Consider the following 25,003-nt stretch of genomic DNA (forward strand, 5'->3'; position numbering starts at 1 on the left):
AAACAATCCAATCAAAAAATGGGCAAAGGACCTAACTAAACACTTTTTGAAAGAGGACATACAGAAGGCCGAGAGACATATGAAAACATGCTCAAAGTCACTAATCATCTGAGAGATGCAAATAAAAACAACAATGCCATACCATCTCATACCTGTCAGAATGACTATCATCAAGAAATCAAGAAACTGCCCTAACTGGTTTGGCTCAGTGGATAAAGGGTCGGCCTGTGGACTCAGGGGTCCCAGATTCGATTCTGGTCAAGGCATGTACCTTGGTTGCAGGCACATACCCAATGGGGAGTGTGCAGGAGGCAGCTGATCAATGTTTCTCTCTCATTGATGTTTCTAACTCTCTATCCCTCTCCCTTCCTCTCTGTAAAGAATCAATAAAATATATTTTTTTAAAAAAAGAAATCAAGAAACGACAAATGCTGGAGAGGATGTGGAGAAAAAGGAACACTCGTGCACTGCTGGTGGGAATGCAGACTGGTGCAGCCACTATGGAAGACAGTATGGAGTTTCCTCAAAAAATTATAAATGGAACTCCCATTTAACCCAGTAATCCCACTTCTAGGATTATATCCCGAGAAACCAGAAATACCAATCAGAAAGGATATATGCATGCCTATGTTCATAGCAGCACAATTTACCATAGCTAAGATTTGGAAACAGTCTAAGTGCCCATCAGCAGATGAGTAGATTAAAAAACTGTGGTGCATCTACACAATGGAATACTATGCCACTATAAAAAAGAAGGAACATTTGCAACAGCATGGATGGAACTGGAGAGCATTATGCTAAGCGAAATAAGCCAGTCAGAGAAAGATAAATATCACATGATCTCACTCATTTGTGGAATATAATGAACAACATAAACTGATGAACAAAAATAGATCCAAAGACAAATGCGGGGGGGAAGCATGATTAGAGATCAACCAAAGAACTTGTATGCATGCATATTAGCATAACCAATGGACACAGACTTGTCCTCAGCGTTGGGAGTGGTGGGGGGTGGGGGTGTGAATCAGGGGGAAAAGGAGACATATGTAAAACTTTAAACAATAAAAATATTTTTTAAAAATGGGACAGATATCTTGGCTGCATAGGTCCCACCTGAGAGACAAGAGGGTCACCACCTCACATCAGGCAGCCTGGGGTTCCAGTTCTAGGAAGAGAAGTCCCCGTAATTTCTGGCTGTCAAAACCAGCAGGAATTGAGGCTGAGGAAGACAGAGGGCTACTGGAGTCCCAGGCAGTTCTTCTTAAAGGGCCCAGGCACGGACTTACTTGGACTCACTCCCTCTAAGCTCCGGTGCTGGGGCAGCGGCTAGAAAGGCACCAAGACATATGGGGAGGAATTAAATTGTCTAGCATCAGGGCAAGAGCTGGGGAATAGCTTTCTTCCAGACAGAAATGCTGGCAGAGACAACCATTCCTTCGATGAACCTCCCCTCATAAAGCCAGCAGGGAGGTGCCATATCTGAGACTCCACCGACTTGACTCAAACTGTTTTCCCCACCCTGGTGATTCCCCAAGGCCCCACCCCACCCAACTTTCGGGCCCACCAAACTGATTCCAGTGGCTTTTCCATATGAATGGCCTGTCTTGCCTCATGCTTTGGACCATCCTAAAATATATCAAACAAGCAGCATCTGGCCTCAGTGTGCCCCATACCTCTCACTAAGTGGCCCAGGCTTAACACTTAGCAGCAGCCACCTTGGTTCACAGCTTGGCCTCTCTGGAAAGCTCCAAGCCTAGCACAAGTAGCAGCCATCTGCAGATCGCTTTGTAGCTCATGCCAGGTAGACCCAGGCAGAACAGAGACAGCAGCTGACCTTGGCCTGCACCTCTTGGCAGGCCTCAAAGCTAGTCTATCCAGGACAGCTTCAGATTATGTTAAAGCACCACCACCCAACCACCTCCACAAGGGACACACTAAAGGGGAAGACTCAGCAGGCACCAGACCCCTGCTGAAGTAAGTTATGCTCTATGGGGTGGGCCCCTGCACAACTGATCCTCCACAGTTATCAGAGATCAGTAGTCAGTCGTTGCAGCCAGTCTTTGTGGCTGATCTGCCTATAGGTAAATCCCTCCCATTAATGTGCTAACTATAAAAGGAGGATATACACAGCCCACATAGGGCTGCACCTCAAGAGTCCAGCTTGGGTGATCAAGAGGCTATGTCACTGATCCTACAGAACACTTACCATATTAGGCCACTTACCAAACCTGAGAGATGTAGCAGCCCTACCTAATAGATAGAAACAAACATAGGGAGGTTGCCAAAATGAGGAGACAAAGAAGCATGTCACAAATGAAAGAACAGAACAAAACTACAGAAAAAGAACTAAACAGAAGGGACACAAGCAACCTACCAGATACATAGTTCAAAACACTGGTTATTCCCCTGGCCATTTTGGCTAAGTGGTTGAGCATTGGCCTGCAGACTGAAGGGTAGTGCATTTTATTCCAGTCAAGGACATATACCTCAGTTGCAGGCTCTGTCCCCAGCCCCAGTCAGGTTGCATGTGGGAGGCAACCAGTCGATGTGTCCCTCTCACATCAATGTTTCTCTCTCTGTATCTCTGCCCCCAACCCTTCCATTCTCTCTCTCTCTCTCTCTCTCTCTCTCTCTCTCTCTCTCTCTCTCTCTCTCTAAAAAAAAAAAAAAAAATCAATGAAAAAATATCCTCTGGTGAGGATTAACAAAAAATAAAATAAAAATAAAAACAACACTGGTTATTAGGATGCTCAATAAACTTAGTAAGAACTTCCACAGCATAAAAAAGGACCAGTCAGAAATGATACACTAACCGAAATGAAGAATAATTTACAGGGAATAAACAGTAGAATAGATGAAGTCAAGAATCTAATCAGTGATTTGGAATATAAGGAAGAAAACAAAACACACACACGCACATGTGTGAACACACACACACACACACACACACACACAAAATCTGAACAGCAAAAAGAAAAATGAATCCAAAAAATTAGGATAGTGTAAGGAGCCTCTGGGTCAACTTCAAGCATACCAACATTCACATCATGGGGGTGCCAGAAAGAGAACAGAGAGAGCAAGAAATTGAAAAACTATTTGAAAAAATAATTATGGAAAACTTCCCTAAGTTGGTGAAGGAAATAGACACACAAGTCCAGGAAGCACAGAGAGTCCCAAGATGAACCCAAAGAGGCCCACACCAAGACACCAGAATTAAAATACCAAGGGTTAAAGACAAAGAAAGAATTTTCAAAGCAGCAAAAGAAAAGCAGTTACCTACAAGGGAGCTCCCATAAGACTGTCAGATGATTTCTCAACAGAAACATTTCAGGCCAGAAGGAATTGGCAAGAAATGTTCAAATTGATGAAAAGCAAGGACCTACAACCAAGATTATTCTACCCAGCAAAGCTATCATTTAGAATCAGAAGACATATAAAGAGCTTCCCAGACAAGTAAAAGCTAAAGGAGTTCATCACCACCAAACCAGTATTATATGAAATATTAAAGGATCTTCTTTAAGAAGAAAAAAAAAGATAAAAATATATGAACAATAAAAAAGTAATAAATACATATTTATCAACAATTGAATCTTAAAAAAACAAAATAAGCAGAACAGAACCAGACTCATAGACACAGAAAACATTTTGACAGTTGCCAGATTGGAGGGGGTTTGGAGGGATGAGTAAAAAAAGGTGAAGGGATTAAAAAATACAAATTGGTTATTACAGAATAATCCTGGGGATGTAAAGTACAGCATAGAGAATATAGTCAATAATAATGTAATTACTATATATGATGTCAGATGGTGCAAGATTTGTCAGGATGATCACTTAGTAAGTTATATAATGTCTAATCACTGGGGTGTACACCTGAAAGTAATATAATAATGTATGTCAACTGTAATTGAAAAAAATTATAAATGATTTAAAAAGAAGAGGTTAAGCCATTTACATTTCAATGAGGTCTGGAGAAATCAAATACTTTTCAGATGTTAAGTCTATATTCTATTGTTTATTTTTGCTGCCTCTATCCATTTCCTAGTAGTGATTATCTTTAAAATAAGAAGTGCCTATGGGTAAATGGACTAATTTTGTCATGAGCCACAGATTGTCTTAGAATTAAAGCAACTTTAAGATCTCAGGCAAGTGGTGACTGATAAAGAGAAAAATTGTGACCTAACCAAATGCCTGTGTCGTAGGGGAGAAATATAGGGCTGCATGGGAAGCCAAGCCCCCTTATTTTATTGATAGACACCCCACAACTCCTGACAGCAGGTAATCTCCTGGGGAAGGCAGAATAGAGGCTTTCCCAGGTAAAAGAGAATAAAGAACATTATTTAGGACAGTGTTGATAAGAATAAGAGAGATAATGGAAATGTGGTTTTAGAGGATGAATAGGAAGGCCACTAGAGAGGAATGAAGGAGACATGAGCACCGGGAAAGAATTGTAAGAAAAAGCCATTATTCTCCAGCCACTCACTACCAAGCCACCAAGTCACTTAGCTTTGCAGCTCCCAGTTCCCCAGAAGTAATGCTTTCACCTGCTGACCTCCTGGGATGTCAGCGCCTTTGTCACTGTTGAAGGATGCTATCTAAACAGGGAACCCATTAGCCACTAGAGAGGTGTGCTATTGTAAAAAGCCGGGAGAGGTGGGAAAGTAGACAAGAAAGAAAACTGAAGGGGAAGGCTGAGCTCAACCTCCCAGAACAAATTCCTGACTCTCGGAGCCCCTCTGCTCCAGTAGGAATCCTGTTCTCTTAGGTGTACTGCCACTGGAATGTTTCTTCTGTAAGTGTCATCATTTATTTTACTAGAATCGGATTTCCCAATCCAGGTGGAGTGGGAGTGTCATTGTTAATTTGGCACCATCTGTAAACCATGCAACGGTGACTCTATTTTCAGTCCCCATCCTCTGCCTATGATTGTACCGTATGTTCTCAACATTCCTTCTGTTGGCCCCTGGAAAATCTGTTATTCAAGAGAACTTATCACACGGTGCAAGCTTTAGTTCTCATTTCTCTAGGCAAACAATGGAATGTTTCACTCACCGGAGGCTGGGAAAACTAGACATAGGATGACATTCAAGACCCAGACTGTGAAGGGCGGGAGTAGAGGGTGTGGGGTTGCAAGGAATGTACAGCACATGGCATTAAAGCACCCTTTGTGAGCCCTACACCATCGGCAGGAATTGTTCAGTGTTCAAGCCCCCCACCTGTATTTTCAGAGCCCACGAAGTTCAGGGAGAAAAAGAGGAGGGATCCTAGTCAGCTTTAGCCATCCTACCTCGAGTGGTCCCCCAAGCCTTCGAATGCTACACAGAATATGGTTGTGAATTGCCACTCTTCATGCTCAAGAAGCATGACTGCTGCGTGGTTTTTAAACACTCCCAGTGCCTACCTCTGAGTTCGTTCTCCTAGGTAGCCGACGAAGTACTTTTGCCTCACGAACAGGTACATCAGCCCAGCAAAGGCAGCAGGAACTAAGTGGAAAAAGAAAAAGAAAAACACTTTAGTTTCATATATGCCAAACAGGCTAAGTTAACACAATGTTAATACAGTCATTGTGGCCTGGCCAGCACGGCTCAGTGGTTGAGCATCGACCAATTCCTGGTCAGGGCACAAACCCCAGTTGCAGGCTTGATCGCCAGTTGGGGGCATGCAGGAGGCAGCTGATCAGTGATTCTCTCTCATCATTGATGTTTCTATCTATCTCTCCCTCTCCCTTCCTCTCTGAAATCAATAAAAATATTTTTTTTTTAAATACAGTCATTGTGCAATTACTGCTTGTCACAAAATCTAGCAGAGGCCTCAAGTTCTGACAGTCTGGGCTGATGTGAACTTCAGCAAACAGCCTAGGGCTGGAAGAAATCTGAACATTTTAATAATAGTGATGTTATAGACATATAAAAAAGATGCCCAACATCACTAATCATCAGAGAACTGCAAATTAAAACCACAATGAGATAGCACCTCACACCTGTCAGAAAGGCTACCATTAATGAATCAACAAGCAATATGTTGATGAGGATGTGGAGAAAAGGGAACCCTCGTGCACTGCTGGTGGGAAGGCAGGCTGGAGCAGCCACTGTGGAAAAAAAGTATGGAGGCTCCTCACAAAACTAAAAATAGAACTCCCATAGGACCCAACAATATCCCACTTTTGGGTGTATATCCAAAAGTAATCCAAAACACTAATTTGAAAAGATATATGCACCCTTATGTTCATTACAGCATTGTTTACAATAGCCAAGATATGGAAACAACCTAAGTGTCCATAAATAGAAGAATGGATAAAAGAGAGGTAGTGCATACATACAATGGAATGTTACTCAGCCACTAAAAAATAATGAAATCTTACCATTTGTGACAACATGGATGAACCTAGATGGTATTATACTAAGTGAAATAAATCAGACAGAGAAAGACAAATACCATATTAATTCACTTATATGTACAATCTAAAGAACAAAATTAATGAATAAACCAAACTGAAACAGACTCATAGACACAGAGAACAGACTAATAACTGCCAGATGGGAGAAAAAGGTAAGAGAATTAAGAAGTACAAATTGATAGTCACAAAATAATCACAAAGATGTAAAGTACAGCATAAGGAATGTAGTTAATAATATTGTAATAACTCTGAATGGTACCAAGTGGGTACTAGACTTATCAGAGGGACCACTTTGTAAAATATATAAATGTCTAATCACTATGTTGTACACCTGAAACTAATATAATATTGAATGTCAACTGTAATTATAAATTAAAAATAATAATAGTGATGTTATTTATATTGGCATTGTGGTATTGTTTGCAAAGTATTTTCATAACCATCATCTAATTTGAATCCTTCCCATATGACCAGTATCATCTTTTCTATTTCCAGATGTGGGAAACTTGGGCTTGAGTGGCCAGAGGCTTGTATGATACTGCCAGGTGTTAGATGTATCTGTGGGAGGAAGGGGCAGACCCCGAGCCCAGCTCTGAGCCTAGTTCTCTTAAAAGTATAACCTTCACCTCTGGGCTTCCAGGCAGCACAATGCTCAAACTTCTCTGAACAATTGCTACCATTCAGAAAAGGTCTCTGGAGGAAGAGATTCCATTTGCATTCTAGCCTGTGAGGAGCTACCGTATGCAGCACCCAAAAAATCTTACAGTCAGGAGCTTGGAGCCGAGTCAGAAAGCACAGTCCCACTAGGACTACCATGAGCTGGAGCTAATACTTAATTTGGTCTACATCTGGACAAAGGGCCGATTACAGCTCCTCACCTATCAGGAATAATTCAGAGTCAAAGAAAGTGAAGCATAAGTATGAAAGCACTTGGAAAACCTGCTAGCATTATTCAAATGCCAAATGAGTTGTGCTGACTGAGCACTTTTTATATGCCAGTACTGCCAAGGCTCTCTGTGTACATGGGTCTTCTATCCTCTCAGCCTGGTAAGGAGCACATTGTTGTCACTATTTGACATTTAAGGAAATTTAGGTTTCGAGAAGTCAGTTTGCCCAGAGTCACCTACCAGACCAAAAGACTCCTGAGGACAGCCGTGTTTTACCAGTCTTCATCTCTGTGCCTGGCCTCATGCCTGGCGCATATTGGCCTTCTATATTTGTCAAATGAATGAATAAAAGTCATATAGGTTGGCCAAAGGAGAGGTGGAATTTGAAAACAGGTCTGAGTTCAAAGCATTATTACCACCACTAGCACCATCAATAATAACATTTATTGTGCTTCTATTTTTAAGCTGAACTATATGAAAGTGTCATTTTCATGAGTCACAAACAGTCAAATAGCTGCAGTTTTATATGGTTTAACCCGATATGCCAAGCACTGTGTCAGGGGCTGAATGCATATTATTTCACACAATCATCCTGGGAATCCGGTCATTCCTGTTTTACACATGAGGAAACCGAGGCTTAGGAAAGCTGAGTAACAGCCCAGGGTCACAACAGCAGTGGAATCATCCCAGTCTGTCAGTCCCCAAGACCCGTGTTTTTTCCACAACTCTGCCTTGCCTCCAAAAATACTATGGTTACATGACAGATAAGGAATCCAAAGCACAAAAGAAACTGCTTGTGAAGTTCATCCTATTCTCCAAAAGTCACAAAATTGTCACAATTCACAATTTGTTCTGGGCAAAGTTTTTCCTGGTTTGTTCCATCGGGATGGCTCTGAACTAACTTACCAGCCCATCTTTTTTTTTTTTTTTTTTACCAGGAACTGCATTGAACTATAATAGGAGTCAGGGTGGGAAATGGCCACACTTGTTGCCCTCATGCCGGATATGATGTGCACCTCTGTGCACCTGGGCTGCCTAGAACAGCAAGAGGAGCACAGTGGGTGCAAATCTGGGCTCTACAATTCTAAAGTCCGAGCTAGCCACTTGTCCCTTTGCGGCTTGGGCTCCTTTTCTATAAAGAAAAGAGTTTGGGCTCAAATGATCCCCAAGGTTCCTTTCAGCTAAGAAATTCTACCACCTACTATTTTGATATGATATAACTATTATCGAACAGAGTTTACTGACACTTTTGTCCCCTGACAATGCCAACACATGTTTGACAGGGAATGCATAGTCCCAGGCTCTGAAACACCTGTAGACTCCCTTTGTATTTGTCTGGTTGGAACAACTCTATATTCATCTACATCAAGTATCATTAAAACATAAAAGGAATCATAACTCCTATTATGAGCATATTTTGACCTGGTTTTCAAGTCTTGCTGGACATATTTCTTATTTAACTCAGGATAAAAAATGGAAAATAAATAGTGAGCTAGTGACAGCTTCATGGAGCACAGAAAATGGCCACAGGTGTCCCTGAAATGGTTTCTCTGCCATCCCTCACCTCTCTTCTCTATCACTGCTCTTATTCTTTTCCTTCATGGCACCTCCCATTCTTGGTAATAATTTACCCATTCACTGATTTTCTGTTTCATCTTGCCAACTACTGTGGGCTTCCCCAGCATCTTTTTGTCAGTCACTGTGTATCCAAGCATAGGGCTTGTCACAGAGTAGGTGTTCTATGTATGTGTATTATATAAATGAATAAAGTAAAAGGCTACTTGTGAGAAATCCAGGCTATAGCCAAAAGACCTGGGCTCTCAATGTGGCTCATTATTCACCAGCTGAGTAACCTTGAGCAAATGACCTATCTCTCTGAACCAAAGTGTCCCCAAGGATGATGGGGGAAGGATATCCACTCTACCTGCTTTATAAATTGGAAGGAGGTGATGAGGGTTAAATAGTTCAACAGAGAACACTAGTGACCTCTTCTGTTACACCCTGCTTGGCTGACCAAGTCATGCCACCCTTCTCCCCGACACAGTGCCAGTGTCCAAAGGAGACCAAAAAATATTACTCTGGTTTCCACTTAATTTTAAATCCACTCTGGGAGTCAACTTACTGAAGTCAAGACTGTGGGCTGCTGATAACTGGGAAAGGCTGGAGACCTGGAATCCAGCCCGAGACTGCAGACAGGGCCCGAGGGAGGACTGCCAGCCTGGAAGCTTATTAGCAGGAGAGCCAAGTGACAGCAGCCCCAGAATAGATCCCTCTGGCAGTCTCATTTATAATGCCCTTGTATCTGAGCTAACACTGCTTACGGATTCTGAGTCACATTTAGCCTTAAACCACCCTTGTCAGTGCAGGCACTCTCAGCCGCAGGGAGCCAGCATTAGCAATGCATTATCCACCAACCCACTGGCACAGAGCACGGGAAACACGGCCTCCGGGCCGCACCTCTCCAGGGTTTCACAGATCAGAGCTGGAGGTCAGACAAACTCCTTTCAACAAAGAGCCTGAACTGGAGCCTCCTCCGGCACATTTCAGACAGAGAACACAGAGAGAAGCTGCTTACCTTGGCTGCACAGTAGCCCCGCAGTCCAGAGCACGACAAGGAAAGTGGGGTACGCATCGACACAGTTTTGGCTGTAGAGTAAATAAATTTAAAGAAGAAAAATCAGAAAACATGTTACCACAGTGTCCTCTGAAACCACAAATTAATATGCACCATCACATCTGAGGCAAAAGCCCCATTCATAATTCCACATACATCTGCCCATGAAGACTGGCACCAGCTGCCACATCAGAAATGGACAGCAGTGTAAAGCGACATGTGTTCAGAACCCATTCACTCTCTTCCTCAGTGAAGCTCATTGGAGACTCAGTTTCTTGATGGACTCGCTATGGCAGAGTTCCTGCACCTGGCTTTGCCAAAGTGCTTCTGAAATTGACAAGTGAGCAATGCAGTGGTGGCCGTTAGGGTGGGGTGGCTGGGAGAAGAGCCCAGCTAAGAAGACCTTTATGGTAGACACACAGTCAGCTCAGACCCAAGGCCAGGCTGAAGAAGGAAAGGCAATGTCACACATTAAAGAAACCAGGGTAGGTTAAGAAAAGCTGATGTTCAGAAAGTCATCTTGCTGACTGTGTGATTTCTGTGTGCAGGGCTCCGTCCTTGCTCCCATGGAGGGACTCTCACTCTAACCCAAGCACCATACTGGTGTTTTACACCTTTGCCTCTTTAAAGCTTACCACGAACCTGTGAGTACACATGGTGACTACGTGAATTTTCGATGGTGGCTGTAACAAGTAGCCACAAATTTACTGCCTTAAAACAAGACAAATCTATTATCTGGAAATCACAAGTCCAAAATGGGTCTCATTGGGCTAAAATCCAGGTGTCTGCATTCCTTCCAGAGGATCTAGGGTAGATCCATTTCCTTGCCTTTTTCAGCTTCTAGATATCACTTGTATTCCTTGTTGGTGGCCCCTTCCAACATCAAAGCCGGCAATGGCCGATCGAGTCTTTTTTACACTGAGTTTCTCTGATACCAACTCTTTTGCCTCCTTCCTACCCAGATAATCCAGAACAATCTCTTTATCTTAAAGTCATCTGGTTACTCACCTTGGCTTCCCCTTGCCGTGTAATATAACATATTCATAGGTGCCTGGGGTGATCCTTGAGGGGCCATGATTCTGCCTACAACTACTTTCACATTTCAGGTGAGAAACAGGCTGGGAGAAATTGAACAAGTTGCCCAGGGTCACCCAGTTATGGAGTGGCAAGGCCAGGATTCTCACACTGGTCAGTCTGACTCTAAACCAGGTCTATTACCTCTTTGACTATAAGAAATCAAATTACCAATATCCTCTTGAGGCGTTTACAGTCTACATCAGGAAAGACGATACCTATGTCCACAGAAAAATAACCCAACAGTACAAGGAAGCACAGAAAAGGAGGGGCAACATGATAGAGGGGCATGGAAGTAGGATTGAGTCCCTGACCTGACATTGACCAGCTATTGGTCATTGGCACAGCAATCTCTTTAAACTTAGTCTCCTTGCCAGTAAAACTAAGAGACTGATGATGAATAACTCTAAGATCCATTTAAGCTCAAAGAGTTAGTGGTCTAATGGGTGGTTCTCAGAGTGTGGTCCTAGACCAGCAGAATCCCCTGGGGAACTCATTAGATATGCAGGTGTTAATGCCCACTTCAGACCTCTAGAATCAAAAACTCTGGGGCTGGTCTAGGAGTCTTTATTTTAACAAGACCTCCGAGTGATCCTGATGTATGTTCAAGTTTGAGTTCCATTGTTCTCATGTAATTCAAACTGTGCAGGTAAAAGCCAAGAGGCAATTTTCAAAATATATTTGGCCTTTGATCCAAATTCCTTCCTTGGATTCCTTCATCTGGATCTCTCTTGATCCTGTTCTCATGATTTTCCTCCTCAATCGGCTATGAACACCTGTTCAAACTAATAGGGCCTTGGGCCTCAAGGGGACCACAGGGAACTTTGAAATTATCAGCCCTGGGGCCGCTCCCTTCAGAGAACCCAGAGAGGCTGGCAGTGTTCCTGGCCATAGGGGCCTTGCCATCCCTCTGATGATTAAAACAGCCTTTACTGAAGGAGTCAATGAATGTAAAAGCTAAGAAACCAGTATGTCCTATGCTGGAATATAGACACAGGAGAGAGCAGAGCCTCATTGTCACTTTACCTAGTGGGCAGGGCAGGAGCCCCTTACAAATACCACCTGGGATAAAGTACATGGTTAATAAACAGGTCCCAGAATGGTAGCTGCAGCAGCTATTATGCATGAACATGACCTCTATTCTTATATGTTATGAGAGAACAAAACTGCAGCCTGAGGACTGAGAATGTAACCCACTTCCCAGTACAAGGAAATAAGAGTGAACGTCTCTTTTTATTTAGTTAAATAACGTCTTGTATCTGATGGGATCTAATATCTGATGCTCCTACAGTTTGAAAGTTTATTAATACCAAAGATCGTCCTTGCTTCCTCCTCAGTCTCATGCTTCTGCTTTGATTGGTTAGTTGGTTGGTTGATTGATTTTAAAGAACTGATTTTGTCTGGGTGATGCAACATTCCTAAAAATCTGCATTGATCAAAGAATTTGCTCATTAGACAGAATGTCTAGGGATTTGACATTGGATCAGCCATTCAGTCATTCTTGCCTATTGTCTTGAGTCACCATGGTCCCTAATAAAATGTCTGCAGAATAAAATAAAACTCTCTCAGCTGTAAGAGAATGGATTCCTCCTATGGATTTTCAGAATATGCCCCCATCCTGTCTCTCGCTCTAACCAAGCCAGTACCTTCTCCCCATCCAGGATCTGTGACGTATCTCCACCAGAACTAAGCTCCAAGCACACATGCCTCTTCTTGACAGAGGGTTGCTGGTGGGATGAATTCAAGTAGCTTTGGTCAGTGATGGAGTGCCTCGTGGGCATTCTTGCGGTTTTCAAAGTCCCAAAGCCTGGGTCCAATGTGGGAATGCCACTTAGCAACTGTGTGAAAGTGCGTGCATCTCCTAGCCTCCCAGAACCTCAATTTTCTCATCTATTGACAGTGAATGGAGACACCAGTAATTCCCTTTCTGGATTGTTGTGGGAATAGCATGAGATAACGCAGTGCCTTGCTCATCAGTAGCATTCAAGAAACAGTGGCTATTCTTGCTCCAGTGTTTTTCTTCTTAGAATCCCCTATTAAATTTGTCTTTCCTACTGACAAATATTTATCATTCCAAAATATCTTTTGTGGAGACTTTTGTGCCATTTTTCCCTGCAAGACAAAACCGACAACCCATTTTGCTCTCATTGCCTGAGGTCTAACTATGAGCTACTCGGCAGCACTGGCAGCAGCTCTCTGGGCTACATCCAGTTTGCTGTGCCACACAGTTTGTTGTGCCAACGTTTTGATGGAGAAAAGAACTCGTTGTTACTTTCTCTTTCACTTTTCTCCACCTTTCAGAATGAGATATAGAAGCACTCAGTGTTTCATTAGTTAGTATCGGTTAACCTAAAATAAGTACATGAGAGTAGTTGTATCAGTACTAATTAATAGACGCAATGTACATCTGTCACCTTCAAACAATTGTAAGGAAGTCTAGAATGGATTCTGAGAGGTGCAGGGAAGAAGGAACATGAGGGTGGCATTTCTCAAAATGCATTTTGTAAAACCCCTCCCCTTCTTGAAGAACCAAAAATCACAGTGTCCCTTAGCACAGTGAAAGCTCTCAAAAAGTATTGCTGTACAGAACTTGTTCTTCTTGTAACACTTGTCAACAGCACACGAACTTGTCAACTATGAAATTAGGAAATTAGACATCTCCTCTCTGCAACCTGTGTTTACCTGCACTAATGGGGAAGAGTCTTAGGTCCATTAACTGATATTTTTCTCCAAAAAACAAACTTTGACTGCTCTTCCTGTGCTCATCAACTATGAATAGAGCTTTGAACTATGACTTATAACCATGAACAGAGATTCAAGGTCAAGATTCCTTTCCTCTCAAATGCTGGCTCAGGTCTGCCCTCATGGGGATGGGGTTGAGGAGACCATTAACGGAGGCCAAGTCTGAGCTGATGGGCCACACCTGGCTGTGATGTCTGTTTATTAACTGCCCCACAATCTTGAACTATCTGTATCAGTCCACAGCCATATCTTATACTGAAAAATATGCATTGGGCTTTTCAATCACCAGCACCATTAATCCTTCCTGCTACTTTTGCCTTCATAACCAGTCTTTAAATATTTAGGATCATACACCCCATCAACCAAAAGTGTTTATCATGTAATCCTCTGATAAGTATATTTTATGTAATTATATACACATGCTACTCTCCATCCGTATATTAAAAACTAGAGGTGCAGTGCACAAAATTTGTGCATGGGGGTGTGTGTCCCTCAGCCCAGCCTGCACCCTCTCCAATCTGGGACGCCTCAAGGGATGTCTGACTGCCCGTTTAGGCCCAATCCCACTGGGCAGTTGGACATCCCTCTCACCATCCAAGACTGCTGGCTCCCAACTGCTTGCCTGCCTGCCTGCCTGATTGCCCCCTAACCACTCCCCTGCCAGCCTGGTCACCCTTAACTTCCCTCCCCTGCAGGCCCGATTGCCCCTAACTGCCCTCCCTTGCAGGCCTGGTTCCCCCCAACTGCCCTCCCCTGCAGGGCTGGTACCCCCAATTGCCCTCCCCTGCCAGCCATCTTGTGGTGGCCGTCTTTGACCACATGGGGGCGGCCATCTTGTGTGTTGGAGTGATGGTCAATTTGCATATTATTCTTTTCTTAGATAGGATGAGAAAATCTTGCTCTAGCCTGCTTTTCTCAGTGGGTAGAGCATTTGCCTGCAAACAGAAGGGTCCTGGGTTCGATTCCAGTTAAGGGCACATACCTCAGTTGCAGGCTCCTCTTAGGCCCAGGGCACGTGCAGGAGGCAACACATCAATATTTCTCTCTGTCTTTCCCTCTCTCTTCCACTCTCTTTAAAAATAAATTAAAAATAATAGTAATGGCCCTCAGCGGTTTGGCTCAGTGGATAGAGCGTCGGTCTGCGAACTGAAGGGTCCCAGGTTCGATTCCGGTCAAGGGCATGTACCTTGGTTGTGGGCACATCCCCAGTAGGGGGTGTGCAGGAGGCAGCTGATCGGTGTTTCTCTCTCATCGATGTTTCTAACTCTCTATCTCTCTCCCTTCCTCTCTGTAAAAAATCAATAAAATATATTTTAAAAAATAATAGTAATAAATAAATAAATTTAAAAAATAAAAATAAGTAAATCTTAAGTTTTTAATTTTTTAGACAGCAAGGTTAATGACATTTTCTTTTTTTTTTTTTTTCTTACACCCTCAGGACTCATTTTGCACCCTTCTTTGGTGCTTTTGGAGGCCCCTGGAAAAGATGTAGCTAGTGTTTGCTTTCTACTGGACTAACACATCACCCCGTTCTGTAGCTTTCAAAAGCAAGCAGACTTGTGGGCTGTGGTTTTCACCAACATGCCATGCCTTGTTGCATTGATCCCCAGCACCTTCTATCAAGCTGGTCAGGGCGGAAGTGTCTTTGTAACAGAACCACAGCAGTGTCTGGGCAACCTTTATCTTGCAGAAATTCTTCTTTCCTGTCCTCCCTTCCCCACAGCTCTCTCTCTCTCCTCCTCTCATTCTTCTCCTCCTTACCCCCAGTCCCATAAAGGTTAAGTGGGAAAGACACTTAACGATGCTGGTTTTGGGAGTGGAGGGCCCCACCATGTTCTTCTAGTTCCTTCTTATGTCAGGAACTCCACAAAATTGCAGAACCTCCAACCACCCTCCGACCACTACCAAATGGCACTTCCGCAATTCAAAGGCTGGCAACAGGCAAGGTGTGAACACAGCGACTTCTTAGAAGCAGAGCTAGTTCACTCCTGGGGGGAATGGCAGAGACAGACAGCCCAAACTGCTCTGTTGTTTCTTCATTGCCAGCAAAAGGCAACCTAATTTCTCCCAAGGGACAGTGGAATTCTGTTGCATGGCCAAAATGCCTAACCTCTTCCAAGTAGACAAGCTGAGGAGTACCTAAGAACACAACATAACTGGTTAGGAAGTAGTGATATGGGAAGGGAAAAGTTTCTCTTTCCAAACCTGTGGCGGAGTATTAGTGTTTACTTTGGCTCCTTGTTCAAAGAGGTTTTTATGTCACCCCAGGTCAGAGGCACCTCTGTTACAGCTGTTTCACACAGACTGTGCCTCAAGGGAGCTCTCACCTCTCCCCTTGCAAGTGGTTGATGGCACCTTGTGTGCGTTCCCTGCTCTCCTTTAAATGGATCCAAAATGCCTACAGCCGCCACATCTTTACATTTCTTCAATTGATTCTGAGAATTAATACAGTGAAGGCCCAAATGTTAAAATAGAAATCTCCCTGTAAGTAATTCAGCAAAGGATTTCCTTGAGATCAGGCTGCTGGAATAACAGGGGGCAAAATGGGGGCCAGAAAATCAGCTTGGGGTGACCCTACAACTGTGCCCAGGAGTGGCTCAGACCATGTATGCAGAAATTTAGAAGCTTGGGGGGAAATGGGGACTGATGATGAAAAGTGGCAATGGAGGGGACTCCCCCTCCGTCTTTCCCATTCCTACATCAAATTTTTTAAAAAGTAAAAATAGCTAGGTGAGGCAAAGGACAGAAGCAAAAGTGTGTCAGGGAGTATGCTGAAGGCCTACCCAGTTGAGAGCCTTTGAAGTCACTTTACTTCTCAGAAGCCATCAGTAGCCCTGCGTGTGGAGCCTTCCCTCAAGTTGCTCCCACAGAGTCTCTGACTCTAGGATGACTCCACCCTTGTGTTTGCTTGTGCTGTTCTTGCCAACCTGAAAGTCCTTTCCTTGGGTGGCCATGACTCTTCCCTTGGAAGGATCTCTAGAGACATCAGAGTTGCCTCTAAGCTGAGCCTGGAGGCCATTCACCAGCTCACAGCCAAAGCCTTCCTTTTCTACAGGCCTCAATCACAGGCACAGAGGAGCAGCAGACATGCTGGGCTGAGCCCTCTGTTTAAATGCATTTTGCACAGAGGGAAATGAGGGTTTGAATAAAATCCATTGCATCCCAAATAGCACCAGCTCCTTCACTGGACTGTTCCAGTGTTTTCAAACAGTCTTTATATTCAAAAGCAAAGAATTAAAAGCCATTGCATTATCCCCCCCATTCTTTCTGTTCTTGTTCTGGTTGCTCAAGAAGAGCAGCATTATGAAAGGTACTGTGTCACCTCCAGATTTCCACCAAGGGACTGCAGGGTCGATGAGTGGCAGGCTGCTGCCAGCAGGTCCTGTCTGTTGCTTCTGCAGGCAGAAGGTGAGGCGTGGCTGGTTTTCATTGTATTACCTCTGCACTAACCACACAGGAAGTTGGTCAACTATGTGACAAAATGACTGTCCCAAGCTCTGGAACAAGGAGATCTCACCTCCTCACTCCCAGGGTCCCCACTTCCTTTCTTTTAATACACTTACTGAGATGGTGAGGGGTTTCCACAAAGCCTCCCAAGGGGTGTTCTACTTCCCCTGGGAACCCTACCTCCCTGGCATTGGGGAGGTTGGACCACACAGACATGTGGCCTTGAGGTTGGTTGTCACTCCAGTAGAGAGACCCCGGTGCCCATGCCCCGACTCTGTTAGTCAGCAGTGTCAGGATTTAGACTCACTTGGCAGTATAGACTCGCTCAAAGGCAAGTGTCCCTGTCCTCTGGAAGCTCCTCCCAGTGTTGGTCCTGCTTTCGTGCTCCACCTTGTGGGCGAAGAATCCTGCCAAGGAAAAGGTTTGTATTTGGGTTATAACCAACATAGTCATGAGCCTGCCATCTCATATTAAATGTTAAAAAAAAATTTGGCTTGACTTCCAAACAGCCCAAAATGTCCTCCATTAAATGTAATTTAGCAAAATTTATTCAGCAACTACTCTCCCCTTGGTTTTGGTGATGCCATCACGAGCAAGGCATAGCCCCCTTTCAAGGACCTTACAGCTGAAAGAAATAGACCAGTGGTTCTCAACCTTCCTAATGCCGCGACCCTTTAATACAGTTCCTCATGTTGTGGTGACCCCAACCATAAAATTATTTTCATTGCTACTTCATAACTGTAATTTTGCTACTGTTATGAATCGTAATGTAAATATCTGATATGCAGGATGTATTTTCATTGTTACAAATTGAACATAATTAAAGCATAGTGATTAATCACAAAAACAATATGTAATTATATATATGTTTTCTGATGGTCTTAGGCAACCCCTGTGAAAGGGTCGTTCGACCCCCAAAGGGGTCAAGACCCACAGGTTGAGAACCGTTGAAATAGACAAAGAAGTAGGGCAGAAATTAGGGTGTAGTGATTCATGCTAAGATGAGATTGAGTGAGAACACAGTGCTATAGTGCGACAAAGGAGGCAACCTAATTCAGTGTTTGGGTCACAGAAGGATTCGTAGAGGAAGTGACACCTAGAATAAAGTCTAAAGAACAAGTATGAATTAGCTAAGGAGAAGGATGGGCAGGAGACAACAGGGGAAATCATTCTACTCAAGTGGAATGGAATATGCAAAGGTCTGGAGGCAAGAACTATCCTTGGTTCAGTATGTCTAGCTTATGATGAGGAGTGGGAAGTGGGGAGTAGAACCTGGTTGAATTACAAATGAGGCCAGAGAGATAGGTGGTAAATTGCTCTTTCAATGACATGTATCTATTATCACTTGCCATGATCCAGACACTTAGCTTGCATCCTAGAACAAAACACACAAAGATTCCTGGCCTAGGGAGCTTATGTTCTGGCAAGGATAGAAGAGGAGGAGACAGACCATACAAGCAAACAAAATACAGCAATTACAATTACACAGTGTGTGGAGCTATGGGCAAAGAAAAAGCAGAGCATGGTACAGGGCCATTGGAAGAGCCCTCCAGGTTGGACAGAGTGAACCTCAGTGAGGAAACAGTAAGCCAAGGCTTGAAGAAGATGATGGTTGACAAGTACCCACTGGATTTGACAGTGTCACTGAGACCTTGATGAGAGCCAAGTTAATAAATTTGGAATTTATTTCCACCTCGAGAACAAAGAGGTGTTATTGACGAGTGTAAGCTGAGCCATGGTGTAATCAGAAAGCCACCCTGTTTTTAGTGTGGAGATCAGGGAGAGGAGTGAGGAGAAAATGGGAGGGAGCTGATTAGGGTGATGGCTGTGGGATGTAAGAGATGCTGTGGAGGAGACAGAATCCAGAGGGTTTGTCTATACATTGGGTGTTGGGGGCAGGGAGTGAAGGTCTCTCTTTTTCTCCTTTCCCCCTATTTTATTCCTTTACTCCTATTTCAAGAGTGAAAAGGGGGGATGGAAAGTGAGATTGTCATAAATCCATCCACAAGGCTCCTTTTCATCAACTTCTTATTAATCTCAGAAAAGTATGGAAAATATGCCTTATATTTGAATAAAAGCCTTTATGGTTTTCTGCTTGGCAAAAGTGCATTTCTTCCCCAAGAATGGGCTCATTTTGAGCCCATCTCCAGGGCTGACTTGTATGAAGGGGAATCTACCATATTGCAGGCACTCTGGTAGGCATGGGATATAGGTTCCTTTATTGCGCCAGGACTGTTCCCACTTTGTAGATAAGGACACTGTGCTTCAGGGAGGCTAAATAACGATGTCAGAGTCACTACACTAGGACTCAGTAAAGCTGAAGATCAGATCCAGCTGGGCCTATGAGGATGTGTTTTCCTCTCACTGTCACACAGATGCTCGCTGCATGGATTCCTCAGCTACACAGGGTTTAAGCACATGTCTCTGTCCATTCTGAATGTCTCTTCTTAGTACAAAATCAGTAGAAAATTCTAATCATTACCTTTCCAGAACTTAAGGTGACATCCTGGCCTCTGAACATGTAAACTGGGACAGTATTAAGAGTCAAAGGTTATTTCTGCAACCAGCGTCACAACTTGATTCTACTTCCCTGACTCTGCCCTTCTTCCTCTCCTTGCTCAGAAAACAAGCCTCTTCCTGTTTCCCAAGGCTTGCCCTCTACCTGTGACCTTGACCCTGTTCCTGCCACCTCTCCAGGTCTTTGTTTTATTGGTGTTTTGCTTATTTTCTGAACCTTCAAGCTTTTTTTACCCCTCCTTCTCTTTACTCTGGAAACATACTCAGATCCTTCCTACTCTTAAAACAAAAGAAAGGCAAGCCTATCTCAATCCAGTTTTCCAGTAGATCTACCTCTCCTTCTTTCCAAGCTAGACTTGAAAGAGTTGGACTACCTTTGCTCATTCTAACCCCAGCCCCTTGTTATCCTCAACTATGTTGCAGAAACTGTGCACGCAAAGACCATTAACACACTTATCTTGGCCAGCTACTAACATCAGGCCAAACCAGAGAGAAACATAGATAGACTCAGAGAGAGAAGGCTGCAAACCATTCCTGAGAATCAACCACACACTGGGCACTGCTAGCTGCCTTACCTATTTTATTTCATGCAATACCTGCAATCACCACACATGGGAATTATGAATAAGGAAACTGAGTGTCAGAAAAGTTAAATAACTTTTCTCAGATCGCAAAGAAAAATCGTGAGATTTTAGTTAACTGTAAAGTTATGAGCCAGCAATGCCATACAAGTCTTTAAAAGAATATTCTATATGTTGATTATTTTAATAGAATTGATATCTGGATCTCAGGAACAGTTTGCCTGCACAGGAAACAACTATCTGCATTTTAGAAAGAACATGGCAAGGTAGAAAGAGTGGGCAATGACAAGGGACTGTGGAAACAAAGACCTATGAGAAATGATTTGTTGAAGAAGAAATGTTACAGCTGGTTTTGTAAACACAGAAGCAGAAGGCAGAGTCTAAGTTTTTCCAGAGGACAGAAACAGTGCTGATGGATAGAATTTGTAGGGCAGATTTCACCTCAATATTAGAAAGAACTTCCTTCCCTGGCTGGGTAGCTCAATTGGTCCCAATATGCCAAGGCTGCAGGTTCAATCCCCAGTCAAGGCACATACAAGAATCAATCAATGAATGCATAAATAAGTGGAACAACAAATCTCTCTTTCTTTCTCTCTCTCTCTTTCTCTCTCTCTCTCTCTCTCTCTCTCTCTCTTTCTCTTTCCCTTCCTCTCTCTCTCAAATCAATCAATAAATAAAAAAATTAGAAAGCATTTCCTGGGTAGTGATTTCTTTAGTAAATGAATTTGAGGCAATATACATGGTGTAATTGTCTACACTCTGGAGGAAGTTTGAATCCTAGCTTCACCACTACTGACTCTAGTACCTCCAACCAATGGTCTACCCTCTCTAAGCCCCACTTTGCTTATTTGTAAAATAGGAATACTAATAGTATATATTTCATAGGATGCAAGGATTAAATGAGATAATATAATAATCAGCACAAAGGACTGTGCTTGACACAGAGCAAAGTCTCACTACACCTGATAATGGGCAGGGCACGCTCAGTGGATGGAAACTCTCCACTATAGCAGTATTCCAGGAGGAGCTGTTGAGGATGTGTGAAGATTTCTGTGCTGGGGAACTTCCAGAGTGAGTCCCTAATCCTGTTGCTAGAGCCCAGGTTGAGTTGTGAGGTCTTCTGATATGGAGGCTCATGAGACTCACTATGTGAGTGTGCGCATTTGGGTGGGAGTAGCAGGGAAGGCATTGAAAGATAGGTAGTTCCTACCAGCTCTATTTCCCTCCAATCACAATTCTCACAAACCCTTATGACCTTTCTTGGCTTCAAAGTAAGAAGAGACTTGATTGAGGAAGTTGTCACTCTTAGAGGAGAGAGGATGATGTTAACTCCTACCACCTTCCCTGCCTCAGCAGGACTAAGGGAACAGCTCTCCTGCTGGAGAAAATCTTTTCCCTGCTGTCACCAGTTAGTCTCACCCTCTCATCCAAATCTGTGCCCATCTTTGCTCCATGTCAAAGCTGCTGGCACTTGGGCAGGAGAAATTGAAGGTTCACTGGATGCTTTTCATAGAAAATGCCTCTCTCTATCCTCCCTAGGAAAGTAGGCGCTGGTAATTCTTGCCTCGCTCTCTTAGAATGATATATTTCAGACTTGTTCTGCATGTCTCTATCTGTGTTCTGCTGGATCAAGCTGGAAGAGGGCCACATGTTCAAAGATCTTGATGACTAAAGGACGTTTGAGAGGCAGAGGAGGAAGTTCCTCCAGGTGGCCGCACCCTGGTCTCTCCAGAATATGAGCTCACACTGTGTAGCAAGGCACAGAGCCCCACACACCAGCATGGACAAACAGGGACTTGTCTTGGGACAAAGACAAAGTGTGCAGTGCCTCGCCACAGCATGTAAATATTTCTTAAAACAAACAGGAAGGGTTTGGAATAATGTTTTGTGGGCGAGGGAGAGAGCACAGTTTTTGCATATTTTCCAAATCCTGTAAGGTAGATCTATGGCTGCTACGTGGAGGTTGATTAGAATTGCAAAGAGAGGCTCTGTGACATACATTTGGACTTTTGTGTTTGCCTAGAAACTCACAGAGAAAACAAGCAGAGATGCTGTCTTCTAAGTCATTGGAATTTTTCTTGTTCTCCTACATGGCATGTTTAACAGTTACAAACAAAAAGGCCTCATGCCTGTGCCTCACAAAGGTGCACGCTTGTCCTGAGACACCGAGGTGGTGACAAGGGCTCTTTCTGTGGCTTTAGTTTGTCCTTTCCCCAAACACGAGGTGGGGCAGCGCTGTACAAGGTCACTCTGCTCCCAAGTTGCTGAAGATCACAGGGGAACAGGGGAGGAACAGACACTGAAGTGGGGGGCCATGTGGGGTCTGCCCAGCATAAAAAAGTCTCCAGCCCAAAACAGTAGCTCCATACTTGCCCATATTTGTATCTCCCCCACCAGGAAGCCTCCATCCCACTCATCAGTTGGTGGAACTCTGTGACACCACAGTGTTCTATCTTTATCTAGCTTAAATGGCCTGTAGATTGTGGTTAAGATTTAGATATTGGGCCATCTATAATCCCTCCTCCCACTTTGTACTAAAGAACTTCTTAACCTCATCTACCAAAAAATAATTAAAATCTCACCATCTCTGCTCAGGGTGCACTATGCCATTACAGAGCAGCTCAGCACCCACTCAACGGCCCGGGGCCAGGGCCTGGTGCATCTCCCTTAGGAGAGATGAAGAGACTGTTCTTACAACAGGAGACACTGCAACAACTCCCTCAGCTCCCTGCCTCACCAGGTCTGAACCGAGAGGGAGCAGCTCAGAGTGAAGGCCCACCTCCGGGCTAAGCTCAGTCCTCTCTGCAGGCAGTGAGAAGGCTCTGGCTCCCTGGCCAGGACACTCCTCGGCTGTGTTGATGGTTCCATGGGGAAGGGCTGGAGGAAGAGCCTGCACAGAGCTGACCCAGCACTGTCTGCCTACCACCCACCCTGCCGCCTCCCGGAGAGCTTCCTGCTGACCTCCTCTGCTCCCGCTGCTCTTTCCCTCCCTGGGGGCAGGAACTAGAGCTGTCTGTTCAGGGAACCAGAGCACTGTCTGGCACAGGGCAGGGTCCCTGGTGGGGTGCACAGGGATGAATGAACCCTTTGCCCATTGACAAACTGAGGGAGCTCATTGACAAAATGGTGCCCCCGTGAAACAGCGGTGACTTGAGGAAATGGCAGCCAAAACAGTCCGGTTGTTCCCCTCGAGTTGCAACTCTACTGTGTGTGCTTTTGTAGGAAAACATTTGGGTCAGAAAGCTGCAAAGTGCTGCCCCATACAGGAAACCTTCTCAGAGTGTGCCTCCGAGCCTTGCTCTGTGCTCAGAAGGTTTAATCACCAGTCTCTGTCCACATTCAAATTGGAAAAAAAAAATCAGAATATCCAAAATTGATGAAATACTCAAATTTCCAAAGTGTGGTGGTGTGTGAACATTCATTACCATTAAGTTATAGAGCTGTCCTTATAGTACTCTCCTTTTTCTCTATCTTACTAAATTGCAAAATACAAAGCCACTGGAGATACTTATAAAAAGAGTGATGCAGTCCTAACTCAGAACCTTAAGGAGAGAGTCCTACATAGTCCTATCTTTGTCGGGTCTGGGTATCCTGTTTGGCTTTTTAAAACTGTTATCAAAGTTAATGGACGTGCAGCCCCAAACAAAAAAGAATGTTCTCCCCTCTCTCTTTTTATGTAAGTATATAATGCATATGGGAAATGCTTCAAAAAATATATGTTGTTAGAGGGGGGGAAAGTATTACAAAAGATATGTTTCTTCAAAAGAAAAAATAATGATAAGGTTATTTCCCTTTCACAAACCCCAAAATTCACTTTTTTTTTTTTTAGCCTACACTTGACAGTAACCTCAGATGCACTGAAGTCAGCCCAGCTGCACAGAATAAAGCCCAGTGTCTGAGTGAATATATGTCTCATCTTCCCTTTCTAGGCTTCTTGCCCTCCTCTCTGGCCCCACTAACTAATAAAAGTTAAAATGCTGATTGCAGGCCCTTCGGTGAGGGTCTTTGAAAAGCCTCCAGGTGGCTTCCCTGGCACTGCAAGCCTGGTTAGTCATCACTACTAAAGTGAAAAAAAGAACAAGACAAGCAAAACGCCCAATCTATGTGGAAACACACACACCTCTATACATTCAAATAAAAAAGAAAAAAATATAGATAAAACAAAAGTACAGAGAGAACTTAAGAGTATTGTGTAAGCCTGACTTTCATACAACTAACAAATAAAATTTCCCCTTGTTTTCCCGCCCAAGTGAGAAGCTTCTCTTACCGTTCTGGACCACGCTAATGAGGGTGACGATGACCAACAGGACAATATTGCCCAGGGTTTCTTGATCCATGTTTGCTTCAGGCTCACCAGCGAGGACTGCTCTGTGCCACCCACGTCTGCACTGTCCAGGAAGGGGAAGTGAGAGCCTGCACTCTGTCTTTCATCATTAGAATTTCTGAAGGTCCCAGCACAATACACAGTGCTGCTTTCTCCTTCCCCTCTTCCTCTTTCCCCTCTCCTCCTCCACCTCCTGCTCCTGCTCCTCCTCCTCCTCCTCCTTTTCTTCTTCCTCCATTTCCTCCTCCTCCTCTTCCTCCTCCTCCTCCTCCTCCTTCTCCCCATCCACCAAAATGCCCTGGCTTAGTGTGACCTGCCAGAAGAAGCAGGGCTAGATAAAGAATCAGGAAGGGAAAAAAATGAAACTTTTTATTTATAGAGCACCAAAATGATCTGTGTCCTGAGTACTGCCTTTCTTTTCTT

General features: G+C 43.9%; 1 protein-coding gene across 1 annotated transcript in view; it reads right to left on the reverse strand.

Moving 5' to 3' along the window:
* The window catches only part of ALOX5AP (arachidonate 5-lipoxygenase activating protein), a 30,573-nt gene extending 5,885 nt beyond the window's left edge, over positions 1 to 24,688 (reverse strand). The window contains exons 1-4 of the mRNA XM_070407541.1: positions 24,524 to 24,688; positions 17,466 to 17,565; positions 9,857 to 9,927; positions 5,399 to 5,480 (exon numbers count right to left, since the gene is read on the reverse strand). Of these exons, the coding sequence (XP_070263642.1) occupies positions 5,399 to 5,480; positions 9,857 to 9,927; positions 17,466 to 17,565; positions 24,524 to 24,593 (323 nt within the window). The 5' untranslated portion in view covers positions 24,594 to 24,688. The remainder of the gene's footprint in view (positions 1 to 5,398; positions 5,481 to 9,856; positions 9,928 to 17,465; positions 17,566 to 24,523) is intronic.
* Between the last annotated feature and the right edge of the window lie 315 nt (positions 24,689 to 25,003).

The sequence above is a fragment of the Myotis yumanensis genome, unplaced genomic scaffold (genome assembly GCF_028538775.1).
Source record: "Myotis yumanensis isolate MYYU_CA2020_CCGP unplaced genomic scaffold, mMyoYum1.0.hap1 SCAF_3, whole genome shotgun sequence".
NCBI classification, from domain to species: domain Eukaryota; kingdom Metazoa; phylum Chordata; class Mammalia; order Chiroptera; family Vespertilionidae; genus Myotis; species Myotis yumanensis.